The sequence below is a fragment of the Syngnathus acus genome, chromosome 3 (genome assembly GCF_901709675.1).
Source record: "Syngnathus acus chromosome 3, fSynAcu1.2, whole genome shotgun sequence".
NCBI classification, from domain to species: Eukaryota; Metazoa; Chordata; class Actinopteri; order Syngnathiformes; family Syngnathidae; genus Syngnathus; species Syngnathus acus.
The window spans coordinates 1029003-1044961 of record NC_051089.1 but is presented as its reverse complement, the minus strand read 5'-3'; the positions used below and the strand labels follow the sequence as shown (position 1 = coordinate 1044961).

Below are 15959 nucleotides of genomic sequence, written 5' to 3'. Positions count from 1 at the left end.
CCGCAGTCCCTGCTGACGTTTGATGTTTTTTAAAAATAAATCCGTCTGCATCCCAATGTTCAACCTTGCACTCTTGCACTTAAGCTGAGTGGCCGTTGCAGCTTGTCTGCTGCAGCTTGTCTGCAGGGAGAGGCGTTACTGTAATATTCATTCCGCAGCAACCTTTCAGCTCATTGTGGAGTCATGAAGTCATGCACAAGTGATTGGCAGTATCAGCAATCAAAGCAAGTCTTTTTCTGAAACTGAAACCATTTTCCCCGTAAGGACAGCCGGAATAGGACAAAAAAAAAAAACACGTTTAGGCAGAACACCTAGCACTTCTTGAAATTCAGGTTCTAATAGCACAATTTGATGGTGGATGAAGTGTGCAGGCATCGCGACCTCTTCGTTAACGTGGGAAGTCTTTGCGGCGTGATGAAACGAATAATACTTGATGTACTACTCATCAAGCATTATTCTCAATCACGACAATCCAAATCACTCTTAAAATAGATTCTCAGTTGAAGCTCAGCAGTAGCGTCATTTTTAATGTCTGCCTTGTAATAATTCTGAACATGACTTCTGTCGCTGTGACCTTTCCTCCTGGCTTGACATCTTCATATCTATGACAGCCTAGGCAAATGTATGACTTGGTTTCAGTTAAGAGCGAGAAACCGCAGTCACATGGGCGGCCAAGCGTGGAAAGCCTCGTTCCTATCGACAAAGCTACCTGGTTCTGCTTTCAAGTGCACCTGAAGCCTTTTAAGTACTGTATTTGTTTGGGGGAGCGTTGCGCCTCGCATCCAAACTCACCTGCAATTGGCTTCCCTACAATAGATACAAATAGATCCCTACAATCAGAACGCCAGACTATGCAGAGTTCAAGAGTTGAAGCGCTTTGCTAATTGCTCTTAGCAAAAGGTGAACTCTGCACAGCTGGAGGAAAAACGGTTGCAGAGAAGACAGACGGCGGCATCGGCTTTGCTCGTGAGTGCATGGCGCCATCTAATCCTCTGGGGTTTGCCCCGACGGACCCAGAAACACCGTGCTTGTGCCCTGCAAAAGGTCAAAAGGGACAAGATGCAAAAAAAAAAGACAAATGTGTGCGTATAGGAGGCGAGGGGAAGAAAACATGCCCGCCTCCGACGCATATCCGTGCCCCGCAAATTGTTGTGAAAATATTTGTGTCTTCCATTATGGTTTGGCTTCTATTCGCTCGGCTGAACACAACACAGCTGTGTACTTTCTAAAAATGACTTTCAGAGGTAGGTAGTACTAAGGTCACGGTGTAAAGGGCCACCTCAACGTGGCCTCTTAAGGATGTGGAAGATTATTATTATTTCATGATCTAAATGAAAGTAATGACACATTAAGTTGAGGAATTTGCTGCTAGATGATACAATTACAAGCTTCCTTATTATTTAGTGACCTCTAGTGGTGAACTAATAAAATGCCTAACGGTGCCACAGAGACACATCATCAGCAGAGATGCGAGCAAATATTCAACACAAATGTTTGCATTTTATTTTGTACACACGCTGGAGTCATTGACCCAGCAAATTTGCTATGTTTGTCCCCTTTAGGATTCCGTAGCAGATAGATGGCGGCGAGACCTATCGGCTTTCTGTACGGTGAGGCCCGACCCATGTAATATTAAAAATGACTCGCTCTATAATTATATCAAATGTACATTGGTGTCCTAGAACATGTAGTAGTCGTTTACACACTGTACCTTTGTTATATATCAAGACGTAATTTGCTTCACTGAGCCCATGCGGGTGCCACGCAACATGCGCGAGCGACACGGTGACACTCAAGTCATCCTTGCATGCATATTTTTATTTATTCATCATGAAATGTTCAATTTGTCACACTGCATAGAATATCAGAATACATATTCGCACGAGCCACAAATCAACTCACATCACACATGAAGAAAGAGAAAGATGAAAAGAAAAAACAGAGCAAAGAAAAATCAGCAATTGAACAAAACAAATGGCAAAACTTGAAATTGGATGTGGAGCCTGCCATATGAAAAATGATGGCATGTTTTGAAATGATAGCCAATGATACTGAAGAGGATGATAAGACTACAATGAGCAGTTACTGAACCACAACTTGATTGTATAGTTATTCACTATTACATGACCCCAGTGAAATGTGTTTTTTTAAATCCCCCTTTCTAGAGTAACTTTTACCACAAACTGTGCAGGCAAAAGGTTTTTCCCCAGTGTGCATTCTTGTGTGTCTGATTAAGCTTTCCTTCAAAGCAAATGTTTTATCACACACCAAACAAAGAAAAGGTTTTTGTCCAGTGTGTGTTTTTGTGTGATTTTTTAATGATCCCTTTGTACAAAAAGATTTGCCACAATCAGAGCAGGCAAAAAGTTTTTCCTCACTATGTGTTTTTAAATGAATGTTTAAATATGCTTTTTTAGAGTAACTTTTACCACAATCTGAGCAGGTAAAACGTGTTTGCGCACCCACACTATGTGTTTTTAAATGAATGCTTAAATCCCCCTTTCTAGAGTAACTTTTACCACAAACTGTGCAGGCAAAAGGTTTTTCCCCGGTGTGTGTTCTTGTGTGTCTTATTAAGCTTTCCTTCAAAGCAAATGTTTTATCACACAGCGAACAAAGAAAAGGTTTTTCTCCAGTGTGTGTTCTTGCGTGAATTTTTAATGATCCCTTTGTCGAAAAACATTTGCCACAATCAGAGCAGGCAAAAGGTTTTTCCCCAGTGTGTGTTTTTTGGTGCCATAAAAGGCTTTGCTTGTGAGAATAGCTTTCACCACAATCTGAGCAGGCAAAAGGTTTTTCCTCACTCGCACTATGTGTTTTTAAATGAATGCTTAAATCACCCTCTCTAGTGTACCTTTGACCACAAAGTGAGCAGGCAAAAGGTTTTCCCCCAGTGTGTGTTCTTGTGTGTCTTATTAAGCTTGCTTTCAACGAAAATGTTTTATCACACACGGAACAACGAAAAGGTTTTTCTCCAGTGTGTGTTCTTGTGTGAATTTTGAATGTTCCCTTGGTAGAAAACGTTTTGCCACAAACAGAGCAGGCAAAATGTTTTTCCCCAGTGTGTGTTTTTGTGTGATATAATAAGCTTTTCTTTTGATAAAACCTTTTACCACAATCTGAGCAGGCAAAAGCTTTTTCGGCACTATGTGTTTTTAAATGAATGCTTAAATACACCTTTCTAGAGTAACTATTACCACAAACTGAGCAGGCAAAAGGTTTTTCCCCAGGGTGTTTTCTTGTGTGCGTTTCTAAGGTTTCTTTCAGAGCAAATGTTTTGCCACACACCAAACAAACAAAAGGTTTCTCTCCAGTGTGTGTTTCTGTGTGACGTTTTAATGCCGTCTTTGTCGAAAAATCTTTGCCACAATTAGAGCAGGCAAAAAGGGTTTCCTCAGTGTGTGTTTTTTTGTGATGTAATAAGTTTTGCTTTTGAGAATAGCTTTTACCGCAATCTGAGCAGGCAAATTTGTTTTCCCCACATTGTGTTTTGAGATGAATGTTTAAATACGCCTTTTTAGAGTAACTTTTACCACAATCTGAGCAGGTAAAGCGTTTTCTTGGGCTCGCACTATGCGTTTGGAAATGAATGCTTAAATCCCCTTTTCTAGAGTACCTTTTAGCACAAACTGAGCAGGCAAAAGGTTTTTCCCCAGTGTGCGTTCTTGTGTGTCTTATTAAGCTTTCCTTCAAAGGAAATGTTTTACCACACTGCGAACAAAGAAAAGGTTTTTCTCCAGTGTGCGTTCTTGTGTGAAGCTTTAATGCTCCCTTTGTGGAAAATTCTTTGCCGCAATCGGAGCAGGTAGGTTTTTCCCCAGTGTGTGTTTTTTGGTGCCATAAAAGGCTTTGCTTTTGAGAATAGCTTTTACCACAATCTGCGCAGGCAAAATTTTTTTTTTCACCAGCAGAATGTGCTTTTAAATGATTGCTTAAATGCCCCTTTCTAGAATAACTTTTACCACAAACTACGCAGGTAAACGGTTTTTCCCCAGTGTGTGTTCTTGTGTGTCTCATTAGGCTTTCCTTCAAAGAAAATGTTTTATCACACATGGAACAAGGAAAAGGTTTTTCTCCAGTGTGTGTTCTTGTGTGAATTTTTAATGCTTCCTTTCTAGAATAACCTTTACCACAAACTGAGCAGGTAAAAGGTTCCCCTTCGTGTATTTTTTTGTGGCTTTTCAAGGATGACTTGTAGGTAAAGGTTTGATCACACCGAGAACATTTCCAGCGTTTCTTGTCAGTGTGATGCGTCATATCACCTTTGGAGTGTTCATCAACAGTGCCAGAAGAGTGTGAGGTTAGTTCAGAGTCAGAGGCAGCTTTATCGTCAATTCCTTCATCGCTATCTGATAGCGGAGCAAGGAGGCTGTCTGCTTGTGATCCTCTACAGCGGTCTGCATCACCTTCTACCGTCTTGTGTGGAGGTGAGACGCAAGCCCGAGGCTCCGCTTTTCTGTTCTCCTCACGATGACCTTCATCTTCATTATCAGCAATAGAAGAGTGTGACGTTATCTCGTCACTGTCTGACGGTGGAGCTTGGGATCCTTTGCAATTGTCTAGAAGTGGAGGGATGGTGGCGTCTGGTCCTCCATGTTGCTCTCCATTACCTTCTTCACTCTTCATGCTGACACCAGTCAATGGAAACATGGTGATGTCTTCTTTAATGTGAGGATGTCGTGACTCCTCATCTTTGGCTTTCATTTGGGCACACACTGGCTCCTCCGTCTCCTCTTTAATTTGGGTGCATTCAGGCTCCTCCAGCTCATGAAGGAGATCACTGGGGACTGCGGGACACAAAACAAAAGTCAAGCTTTGCTCACTCAAGTCTTGATTTCGTTATGTCTGAAATGTTTTGGTAATGTGACTTTACAAAATGTATGTTGTTATATCTGACTGTTTTTGTCCTACTCAGAGACTAAAAGAGCTCATCATTCAAAGTCACGGATTTCTTTGTGACCAAGTCCGAGAGTGTCGCCATCACTGCATCAGAAGGTAGCTATGATTTTCAGTCAGTTAAGCTATAAAACTAAAAAACCGTCAGTGTACGTATGTTCTTTTTAGTGTAAATATGCCTTCGTTATTGTACATATGTTGTTTTGCATTATTCGGGCCAAAAAATGCAATTGCTATACAGGAACCATGTGGCATGCATGGCATCTTTGCTAGCCACGATCAAGCTAAGCTAAGTTCGTCAGAGAAGCTTCAAAGTGCACGCGAACCTGGACTCAAAGATAGAAATTCTGTTTGAGTCTAGTAAAATAGTGATGCGCGTAATATGTCGAGGCTTTAGTTCGTTCATCACCACTTATTGAAAAATAATTATTTTGTGAATAACGTACCCAAGCCAAGCCACGACGACGACAACAAGTCGGCCATTTTGTGATAGCAGGCCATGGGGAGGGCTACGGCAACTCACTAAGGCAAAACAAGACTTGGAAAAGAAACTTAAAATTTTGAGTTTGTTTTAATACAGAACAGGTTAATGAAATTTTATTTCACCGGGGAAAGATGATACAGGTGCCTTAGGTGCCAAGTGAGGTGACAGAAAATTAAAAAATATATATACCTGATTGAATGATTGAAAGTATCTTATCCCAATCAATGCAAGAGAATTATCTTTCTCAATTAATGGATCCAAATCGATTTTGGTTTAATGCTATCCTAAGAGTAAGGGGGGTGACCGTCAGTCAACATTAGAGATAGTCATTTGAAAACTTTGTTAAATACAGAAGTGATACTACAGCTAATTAAAATGCTTAGCGGAAATATGAATTTGATGGCTTTTGGGTATCGATTTCGTCTTTACCAAGTGTATTATTTTTGTAATTTGACGAACTGCCGCCACCGCAAATCTGTTCGTAATTCATTAACTCAACTGCGAACTGCGCTCTGCAGTCGAAGCTTACCCATTGAGCTACACAACAATCCTGTGGGTGGCGCTATTACACGTAAAGACTGTTTGCCAACACCCATTCAACTCAAGAAGTAGAAGAAGAAACCAACGTATAGGACGAATGGGAACGCAAAGTTAGTGAGGTAGCATCATTATATAAACCGTATTGTTTATTTCCTTGCAATTTCGTTCTTTATTTTTATTTTTTTGCGTCATCGAGTTTTTCGTTTATGGTTTTCTCTGTGGTCGCGTGGACTCGCTTTAGTGTAATTTCAGACTTCACGAGCTAATTTAGCTTAGCTTGCTTGCTCCTAACAAAGAGAGGCTGACGTTAGCAACACGTCGCTCGAAAGCAAGAGAAAGTGTTGCGATTGTCGTTGGAAAATGTGTGCAAAAGGTGTAAAAGATGAGTTCGAGGAAGCTCTTTGGCGAAAAAAAGACAACGAGCAAGAACGTCAACAACTGCACGCCGTCTTCCAGAAGCCCCAAGACGGATTACAAAGAGAAGGTTTGGTTACTTCTTACACCCAAATGTGTGTAATTCAAAGTACAGCGAGACATCACATCATGGATGGAAGGAACGCACTTGACTTGTCCAAACTGTATATTTGTCTTGTTTCCTGCATACGTCAATAAAATAGATCTTCATCCTGAGCAGCATGAGTGCAACTCCCGCGTGGAGCTGCAGGTGCCGCAGCCCCCCCATATTAAAGAGGAGGAGGAGGAAGAGGATATCACCTCTGTGCCATTTATCCGTGTCATTGTGAAAAGTGAAGATGAGGATGAAGAAGGTGATGGAGACCACTGCAGAGGATCCCAAGCAGATAGTGACAACACGACATTTCCTGGCACTGATGATGACGACGAGCAAACTAAAGGCAATACGACTTGCCGTACTGACATCAAACGCTGGAAATGTTCTCAGTGTGGAAAAAGTTTTGGCAACAACTCGGCTTTGAAAATGCACACGAGAACACACACAGCAGAGAAACCCTTTTCTTGCACAGTTTGCGGTAAGGAATTCTCTCAAAAAGGAAATTTGATAAGACACACAAGAACGCACACACGACCCACCACACTGAAGAAGCAATGCTCAGTTTGCGGGATGAGATTCCGTCAAAATTCACATTTGAAAAAGCACATGAGAACACACACAGGCGAAAATTCGTTTTCCTGCTCGGTGTGTGGTAAAGAGTTTTCTCGTAAGTCGGTTTTGACAACACACGCAAGAACACACACCGGTGAGAAACCATACTGCTGTTCAGCTTGCAACAAAAGTTTTAGTAGTCGTTCATCATTTATCCGACACAAAAAAACACACACTGGTGAGAAACCTTTTGTCTGCTCGCTTTGCGGTAAACAATTCTCTCAAAAGGGAAATTTGGTCAGACACACCAGAAACCACAGTGAACAAAGCACTTTAAAGCCACACTGCTCAGCGTCTGGTGTGATAGCCAGTCTAAACGTGCGTTCGGAAACGCCACTGAGGAAACACAGGGGCAGAAAAACAGTTGCTTGTAAGGTGTGTGGTAAAAAATTCTCTCACAAGTCCATTTTGACAATACACGCAAGAAGCCACTCGGCACAAAAAACATTTTCTTGTTCAGTCTGCAACAAAGGTTTCAGCGGCCGGTCGTCATTTGTTCGACACAAAAGAACACACACTGGTGAGAAACCTTTTCCCTGCTCGGTGTGCGGCAAAAGGTTTGGTGAAAAGGCACATTTTGTCGTACACACAAGAATACACACGGGTGAGAAACCGTTTTCTTGCCCAGTCTGTAATAAACGTTTTAGTGCTTTTTCCACCTTTTCCCGACACAAGAGAACGCACACTGGGGACAAGCCTTTTACCTGCACGGTTTGTGGTAAAAGGTTTGCCTTGAAGACTTATTTCATGGTACACGCAAGAACACACACGGGGGAAAAACCTTTTTCATGTTCAGTCTGTAACAAACGCTTCAGTGGTCGCTCATCATTTGTACGACACCAAAAAACACACACTGGAGAGAAACCGTTTACCTGCTCAGTGTGCGGTAAAAGCTTTGCCGGAAAGAAATATTTTATGATACACACTCGAGCACATGCTGGTGAAAAACCTTTCACCTGTTCGGTGTGCAACAAAAGTTTTAGTGTGCAGTCCTCGTTCGTTCGCCACCAAAGAACACACACGGATGACAGGCCGTATTCGTGCTTACTGTGCGGTATGAGATTAACTTGTCGCTCACATTTAGACAGACATATGACGACACACACTGGTGAGAAAATGTTCAGTTGCGGTGTGTGTGATAGAAAATTCTCTCGTAAGGACAATCTGAAAACACACAAGTGCGCTGGCAAGATGTAAAGCTGCAAATTTGGAATTCCCCTGTGAAACAACATGAGGTCATTTGTAGAGTTGATCCGACAGCAGAGATGAATAAATCGTGCTGACGGTTCTGTCGGAATCTTTTACTATTGAGGCTGGACCATTGTTTCTGGCAGCGCTTTTTGTGCATTGAAAACGGTACTATTCAAACTGTCTGTTGTGAAATTTCTGCATTGTTAAAATAAATCAAAAACATCGTTTCATCTTTACTTTTTATTTCAACAGCAAAGTGTTATACTGTATTTTTAACAATACTTGAAATAGTGTACAAGTATGTGCCCAGAGCGCCCTCCTGTGGTGCCACTTGCCGTATACATTTACAGCTGTTTGGAGCGTTTGAAAGGACGATAGCAGAGTACGAGAAGGGATTAATTAGATTAATTATTAATATTCCATTTAAAACAAATGTGTTTAAACTCCGACCAGTTAAGCTTTTGAGACCCGAGAAAATAGAACATTTCTGTCTGGTCTTTATGAAGGGGGAAAAAAGGGCGATCTAAAACTCGATTTAACCAGACCACTGTTCTTTTAATAGTCATTTTAAAGATGTTTTTGCTGGTTTAGCTTGGAAAAATACATCAAAGATTACGTTGACACACATTTGATCTCACTGAAGATCAGAGGGATGGTCTGCGTCATCACCGACGTCATCGTCACTACGACAACACAAGTCTCGTCTAACGTTTTCCTAATAAACTTCTTGGATTGTTTGAAGCACGTAAAAGTTTCGACACGGGGCTTCCAGACCTCCTGACAGAAAAGGCGACTACCGCAGTTAGGTTGACTGACTGGCTGGTACATTTCGTGCAGTCTCGGTGCACTTGGAAGCTTCTGCAGGCAGTTAGCTTATCTTAGCCTAGCTGAGTGCAGCTTGCTAGCTGCGAACAAAGAGAAGCGGAAGTGAGCGAAAAGTGTGTGAAAATGTGTAAAGTGGAAATGCTGAAGGCGTTGCTAAATCAACGACTCAGTGCGGCCGTCGACGAAATATTTGGAGTTTTTGCAAGAACGATAGCAGAGTACGAGGAGGAACTTTGTCGGACCAAAGAGGAGAACGAGAGACAACGTCAACTGCTGGACGCCCTTTTCAGGCCTCAAGCTGAATCACTTGGAGCAGGTTTGTTTAGTTTTCCTCTCGTTTGTGAAACAAATTATGTTCACTATCATTATTTCTATCATGAAATCCACGAGCCCCGGGCACTGTAGGAGGTCAGCGGAACGAACTTTCAGGCGATCCTATGAGCAAATATAAGAATCGCTAACAGGTGGTGAACGTCCAAGAGCAAACCAAATCTGATGGCTTCACAACTAACATTGAGCTCCATTTACCACTCGGTGTTGCTATGTCAGTCTAATCTGCCCCGGCACCGATAATCAATCATGTCATCTAAAATCGACCCTGACGGAACTGTTTTACAAATTTGATTTCAAATTCATCCACCATGTCATCCTTTTCAGTCCTCCGATTCGTTGCTAAATGCAAATCTTGTCAATCCAACCAAAATATAGAATGCCATTACAAAGACTTCAAATGTCTTGATTTAATCATGCTACAAAGCATGTTGTTCTAATTAAGATACACAAAATGGAAATAGAAATGCAGTCATTAAAATGACAAACAGGAAATACAACTGTATTTAATCAGCATGAACACAAACCACATCTGCCATATCTTACCTTGAGTGAGCAAAGCCTGACTTGACTGAACCATGTGCTTGTTTTCTTGTTTCCTGCAGCAGATGTCAGTGAGGAAGACCTTCCCTCCGAACAGCACAAGCGGAGCTTCAGGGTGGACTGGCAAGATCCAGAGGTCGTGCAAATTAAAGAGGAAGAAGAGGAGGCTGACATTAGCAAGTCGTCATTGACTGGTGTCCCTTTCAAGAGTGAGGACGATGGGCAGCAGTCACAGCTTCTTCACCATCAAAGTGAGAAGAACAGATGGCTGCAGGCTTCAAGCGGTTGCTCAAGTCAACGCGTGGCAAATGACGGAGGAGAATCGCAGACAGCAGACAGCCTCCTATCGCCACTCTCAGATCATGACAGTAACACATCACACTCTGACGGCAATATGGCACGGCATACGAACAACACACCCTTCAAGTGCTCTCACTGTGACAAAACATTTGGTACCAAGTATACTTTGACAAGGCACATCAAAAGTCACACTGCTGGCAAAGAACACTGGAAATGCTCTCAATGTGGGAGAACTCTTGGCGACAGGAGGAATCTGAGAAGACACATGATGGTTCACACAGGAGAAAAGCCATTCATGTGCTCAATTTGCGGGAAAAGATTCTCTCAGAAGGCCAACTTGATAACGCACACAAGAACGCACACTGGTGAGAAACCGTTTTCCTGCTCACTGTGCAGCAAACGATTTGGTGATCGTTCTGCATTGATTCAGCACAAGAAAACACACGCTGCTGGGGCCAAACATTTTGCCTGTTCGGTGTACAACCCAACTTTCAATGTTCATTCAAATTTGGGACAACACATGAGAACACCCACAGGGAAGAAACCATCGGCTTAGTTTGCTCTCAAAGCTGCACTGAGAAAGATCTTTGACACATATCAGGTCAACCAAATAAACAGGGTACATGATCACACTTTTTATTAGTTTACCAAGCCTATGATAAAAGCTCAACCAGTAGAGGCTGTTTACATATAAATATACTGTCTTAGTTGTGCCGCAAATGCTCATCATTGTGTGCTGTTGTCAAATGACTTTAAACCACAGTGAAGTTTGTGTCCATAATGTTTTGAAAATGATGCTGATGTCTCAGTATCAGCTTAAAGTATGCTTTATACAGCACACTGGTGTTTTTGTTTATTAAAACACACAATAAAAATGGTGAAACAAATTCATGGCAGTTTCATTCCTTTCTATTGGAATAAGTGCCCTTTTTTAATTGCGTGTCTATGTTGCTAGTTGCTATACCATTTGTGGTACAAGACACATGCTCTAAAACATCGAGGCTCAAATTGTTAGCCAATCTACATCTAATATTGCGGAAATGTGTTCTATTGATTCGCGCGTTCGTAACTGTGGCACGTAATTTGTCCGGGTGGAGATGCCGTAGAAATAGTGTTGCCAAGGCACTTCCGGGAATAGCTTGTGTTACCAAACGCGCTTCACAAATAATCTTCCATGTTTAATTGGGACTGAATGCACTGATGCATGGACACAGAACGTTACTTTAGTAGAGTAAAACGTTCTCAATTAGCTCCGCGTATCTGATTTATTTCTTCTGGTTGCATTTCTAGGCTGCAAATCACGTAGCTTAGCTTAGCTCGCTAGCTGCAAGCAAAGCAACACATCGCTCAACAGAGTTCGCGTACGAGTGAAAAGTGTTGAGAGTGTCGAGTGAAAATGTGTAAAGTGGAAATGTTGAGAGCGATGTTGAATGCACGACTGAGTGCGGCCGTCGAAGAAATCTTCGGAGTTCTTGCAAGAACGATTGCAGAATACGAGGAGGAACTTTGTCGGGCCAAAGAGGAGAACGAGAGACAACGTCAGTTGCTAGACGCTGTTTCCAGGCCTCAAGATGAACCACACACACACAAAGCAGGTGTGTTCAACTTGTTTGTTTTTTTACCTGTGGTTTACCTTGGTCCCATTCGAACAAGGTTGTGTAGTCTTTGTTTAAGTGCACTTGATGTGGAGTGGCCGCTCTCCATCATTGACACAACTACTATGAAAATAATTGGGTGCAATAGAGGGGGGACACCAATAGGTGAATATGTAAATTTCCAGGAAAGCTTTGTTTGACTTCAACACACAGCATTTGTTGTTTCTGCCCGGCGGCAGATGTCAGTGAAGAAAGTCTACCTCTCGAGGAGCAGGAGCGGAACCCCAAGGTGGAGCAGCAGGAGCCAGAGCCAGAGCCTCACCAGTATCAAGGGGAAGAGGAGGAGGCTGATCCCTTCCTCATTAAAGCGGATGAGGAGAGAGAGCCCCATCAATTGCTGGAATTGCCATCTTCCCGTGTCATTGTGAAGTGTGAATATGACGAAGACAAAAGTCAGAGTGGGGCGGAGCCTCCAAGCAGCAGCGCAAGTCGGCATGTGAAGACAGAAAGTGATGCGGACCACTGTGGATCAGTCAGCCGCATGGCTCCACCAGCACAAACGCACTCTCCTCAATCGGATGACTCGAAAGGTAATATGACTTGCCACACTGGCAACACACACTGGCCATGTTCTCAATGTGACAAAACCTTTGGTACCAAGTATACTTTGAGAAGGCACATGATGATTCACTCTGGAGACAAACCATTCATGTGCTCGGTTTGTGGCAAACGATTCTCTCAGAAGGCACACTTAACGACACACACCAGAATACACACGGGAGACAAGCCTCATTCTTGCTCCGCCTGCAACAAAACTTTCATCGATTGTTCAGCGATGGTTAAACACACAAGGATACACACTGGGGAGAAACCTTTTGCATGTTCAGTCTGCAACTTACGTTTCAGTGATCGCTCCAATTTGAGTAAACACATGAGAAGACACACGGGAGAGAAACCTTTCGCCTGCTCACTATGTGGTAAAAGATTCTCTATTAGGGGGCATTTAACAACACACACCAGAACACACACTGGAGAGAAACCCTTCACATGTGCCATCTGCAATTTAAATTTTAGCGATCGATCGGGACTGGTTAAACACATGAGAACACATACCGGGGAGAAACGCTTCTCCTGCTCAATCTGTGGTAAACAATTTTCTCAAAGGGGTCCTTTCAGCAAACACATAGAAATACACTCTGATGAGAAACCATTCAGTTGCAATGTGTGACCAAAGATTCTGCCATCTTAACAAATACAAGTTTCCTGCTGAGAAGAATGCTGATGCTTTGAATACATTGTGAAGAACCTTTAACCTTTGTCTTGTAAGCTTTAAATGTGTATGCAATCCAAAATAAAAAATCTTCAACTGTTTATTTTTATTTTTTTGCGGGCTGTTGTTGTGTTTAGCCAGAGAGTTCAACTGGGCTCAGCCAAGATGTAGCGTCAAAGCCTACACTTAAAAGTGAAGGAAATTGGAACGCAGCAGGGATGAAGAAACATTTGAAAGAGGGATAGCAGAGTACGAAAAGGCACTCAAGAGGAGAACGAGCGACAACGTCAACTTCGCTCTCAACCAGACTCAAGTTGAAGTACAAGTACCAGGTTTGCCTCATCTCTTTCCCTTGCTTGGTTTTTTTTTTTTCCCCTCCAAACAAGTCAGACAGGATTAGCATTTTAGAGGCTCTATTCAAATTTGGAGATGTACATACATCTGAATCGAGTCTTTTTGGAGCAGAAAACTTCTTTAAATATTTTGGAATAATAGTTCGTCGCATTTTACAGTTTAACACTGGCATTCATAAACATTTTCGGTAAGGATATCAATTGATCACACTTTTCAGCAGGCCGATGAAGACAAGACATGAGAGATTATTTTTTAATTGAAACCATCTCAAGCCAGATCAACTGTCGTCACAGCATGACCTGCACGAACTTTGCTCATTGGCCGCAAGACGTGCCACAAAAACTCACCTCGTTAGGAATCATTTTTTACATACACTGGGAATGACATGCTTAAATGAACGCAGATACAACTGTAATGAAACATTGGAAAAGCTTTTCTTTACAATCTCTTTTATTATGTGTAACACAGCATGGCAGCAAAACAAATGAGTCATTAAAGCAAAAGTAGTCACTGTAAATAGGTCGAAATAAGGTATATAAGATTCTGCTAATGCTAATCATTCTTCACTGTTGAATGATATTGAGTGCTATTAGCGGTTGACCAAAACAGCCGTGTTTGTCAAGCTGATACTTATGCGAGAATTTCTTACCGCACACACTGCAACGATACACTTTCTCCCCAGTGTGTGTTCTCATGTGTCGAACCAGTTTTGAACGTTCACTGAAACTGTAGGCGCAAACAGAGCAGGGAAAGGGTTTCTCCCCGGTGTGTGTCCTTGTATGTGTGCTCAGTTGTGCCTTCTGAGCAAAGGTTTTACCACACACTGAGCAAGGAAAAGGTTTCTCCCCAGTGTGGGTCCTCATGTGTTTGATTAAATTATTCTTTTGTGTTACTTTAAGACCACACACTAAGCACGAAAAAGGTTTCTCACCAGTGTGTGTTCTTGTGTGTCTTCTTAAATGCCCCTTTGTAGAGAATTTATTTCCACAGACTGAGCAGGCGAAAGGCTTATCCCCTGTGTGTGTTCGTGTGTGACTTATCAAACTTTTCTTGATTGAGAAGCTTTTACCACAAAGTGAACATGCAAAAGGTCTCTCCCCTGTGTGTGTTCTCATGTGAATTATTAAATTAGACTTTTGAGTTAGCGTAAGACCGCAAACTGAGCAAGCAAAAGGTTTCTCTCCGGTGTGTGTTTTTGTGTGTGTTTGCAAGTATCCTTTCTGACTAAATCTTTTACCACAAACTGAGCAGGCAAATGGCTTCTCCCCAGTGTGCGTTTTGGTGTGTGTTGATAGCTTTGCTTTATAAGAGAACGTTTTGCCACAAAATGAGCAAGAAAAGGGTTTCTCTCCAGTGTGTGTTCTCATGTGAACTTTCAAAGCATACTTGGTACCAAAGGGTTTGTCACATTGAGGACACTTCAAGCGTTTGTTGTCAGTGTAGCACGTCACATCACTTTTAGAGTGTTTTTCATTATCATCGTCACGATCATCAGAAGTGTCTGAAGTTGTGTCACTGCTGTCTGATAGTGGAGCTAAGTGTCTGCGTGCCTGTAATCCTCCACAAGGGTCTCCATCATCCTCTTCTTCATCGCCTTCGATCTTCACAATGACACAAGACAAAGGCAACCTGTCTTCAACCCCTTCCTCCTCCTCCTCCTCCTCCTCTTTAATACACAGATTCTCGGGCTCCTCTTCTTCTTTGACGTGGTGGCTCTTCACCTCAGGATGAAGACTTTCAATAGCATCTGCCAGAGACAAGAAAACAAACACAAATAGCACGGAAGAGCAAACTTGGTCATATTGAGTGTAAATACAGTTATTCGTGCAAATAAAGGAAGATACTAAACAAGTTGCTATAATTTTAAGAGTAAGAAGGCAAAAACAAACCTGTTCTATGTAATACAAGCTGGGGCTTTTGGAAAACGGCGTCCAGTCGTTGACGTCTCTCGTTCGTGACTTTTGTTTCACAGAGTTCCTCTTCGTACTCTTCTTTTACGTTTTTCGTAGACATTTTCACGCTATAATCACAACCCGTTTCACTTAAACGTGATCTCAGCTTTTGGCGTTGCGTGGCTAACAACGCGTCGCTTTGTTCACAGCTAGGAAGCTAAGCTAGGCTAAGCTAAGATAGCTGCGGAAGCCTCAAAGTGCACCGAGACGAGTTTATCCGCAAACGAAGTCTTGAGACGTGACGTTGAAGCCCCACAATATGATGACGTGTTGTGACGGGGTCACGTGGCTTGAGTCTGTTTATTATTAATTGGGGAAGCATTCATCCGTGCAGTCATCCTGGCCAGCGGCTGCAGAGCGCATTTCGAGACGTGAGTGGGGTGGACCTAAATGTTTGGCAGTAGATAAAATAAAATAAAAACTCATTTGGGTCATTAAAATAAGCCATTAGGGTTCGGGCTAGTTGTTTAAAAGCAGTTCCATGAGAGAGACCACTCTTAAATAAAGTCTATAGTTGTGACACGTTGTTTGTCCAAGCGAGTTGCCGTACATTTCG

The 15959-nt window shown here is 42.3% G+C and overlaps 5 protein-coding genes across 10 annotated transcripts; 3 read left to right on the top strand and 2 right to left on the bottom strand.

Moving 5' to 3' along the window:
- Positions 1 to 1797: 1797 nt before the first annotated feature.
- On the bottom strand, positions 1798 to 5409 carry LOC119120241 (oocyte zinc finger protein XlCOF6-like). Of its 3 annotated transcripts, none has more exons than XM_037246964.1 (4): positions 5343 to 5409; positions 4343 to 4787; positions 2527 to 4309; positions 1798 to 2183 (listed from the first exon to the last, which is right to left on the bottom strand). In XM_037246964.1, the coding sequence occupies exons 1-4, from the start codon at positions 5395 to 5397 to the stop codon at positions 2148 to 2150; spliced, it is 2319 nt and encodes a 772-aa protein (XP_037102859.1). In that variant the 5' UTR covers positions 5398 to 5409; the 3' UTR covers positions 1798 to 2147. The 3 variants fall into 3 exon arrangements, with proteins under 3 accessions (XP_037102859.1, XP_037102858.1, XP_037102857.1); XM_037246963.1 differs by having other exon boundaries at positions 1798 to 2799; positions 2890 to 4309; XM_037246962.1 differs by having other exon boundaries at positions 1798 to 4309.
- A 579-nt stretch (positions 5410 to 5988) lies between these two features.
- On the top strand, positions 5989 to 8464 carry LOC119120250 (gastrula zinc finger protein XlCGF57.1-like). Of its 2 annotated transcripts, none has more exons than XM_037246991.1 (2): positions 5989 to 6404; positions 6538 to 8464. In XM_037246991.1, exons 1-2 carry the CDS (start codon positions 6281 to 6283, stop codon positions 8238 to 8240), a joined length of 1827 nt encoding a protein of 608 aa, XP_037102886.1. In that variant the 5' UTR covers positions 5989 to 6280; the 3' UTR covers positions 8241 to 8464. The 2 variants fall into 2 exon arrangements, with proteins under 2 accessions (XP_037102886.1, XP_037102885.1); XM_037246990.1 differs by having other exon boundaries at positions 5989 to 6429.
- A 421-nt stretch (positions 8465 to 8885) lies between these two features.
- Positions 8886 to 11123, top strand: LOC119120280 (zinc finger protein OZF-like). The gene is made up of 2 exons (XM_037247048.1): positions 8886 to 9375; positions 9998 to 11123. Exons 1-2 carry the CDS (start codon positions 9183 to 9185, stop codon positions 10786 to 10788), a joined length of 984 nt encoding a protein of 327 aa, XP_037102943.1. The 5' UTR covers positions 8886 to 9182; the 3' UTR covers positions 10789 to 11123.
- A 206-nt stretch (positions 11124 to 11329) lies between these two features.
- On the top strand, positions 11330 to 13493 carry LOC119120270 (oocyte zinc finger protein XlCOF6.1-like). Of its 3 annotated transcripts, none has more exons than XM_037247028.1 (3): positions 11332 to 11827; positions 12067 to 12417; positions 13239 to 13493. In XM_037247028.1, the coding sequence occupies exons 1-3, from the start codon at positions 11629 to 11631 to the stop codon at positions 13340 to 13342; spliced, it is 654 nt and encodes a 217-aa protein (XP_037102923.1). In that variant the 5' UTR covers positions 11332 to 11628; the 3' UTR covers positions 13343 to 13493. The 3 variants fall into 3 exon arrangements, with proteins under 3 accessions (XP_037102922.1, XP_037102923.1, XP_037102924.1); XM_037247029.1 differs by having other exon boundaries at positions 11335 to 11827; positions 13235 to 13493; XM_037247027.1 differs by lacking the exon at positions 13239 to 13493 and having other exon boundaries at positions 11330 to 11827; positions 12067 to 13198.
- A 375-nt stretch (positions 13494 to 13868) lies between these two features.
- On the bottom strand, positions 13869 to 15496 carry LOC119120263 (oocyte zinc finger protein XlCOF6.1-like). Its single transcript, XM_037247013.1, has 2 exons — positions 15341 to 15496; positions 13869 to 15198 (listed from the first exon to the last, which is right to left on the bottom strand). The coding sequence occupies exons 1-2, from the start codon at positions 15462 to 15464 to the stop codon at positions 14015 to 14017; spliced, it is 1308 nt and encodes a 435-aa protein (XP_037102908.1). The 5' UTR covers positions 15465 to 15496; the 3' UTR covers positions 13869 to 14014.
- Positions 15497 to 15959: the final 463 nt, after the last annotated feature.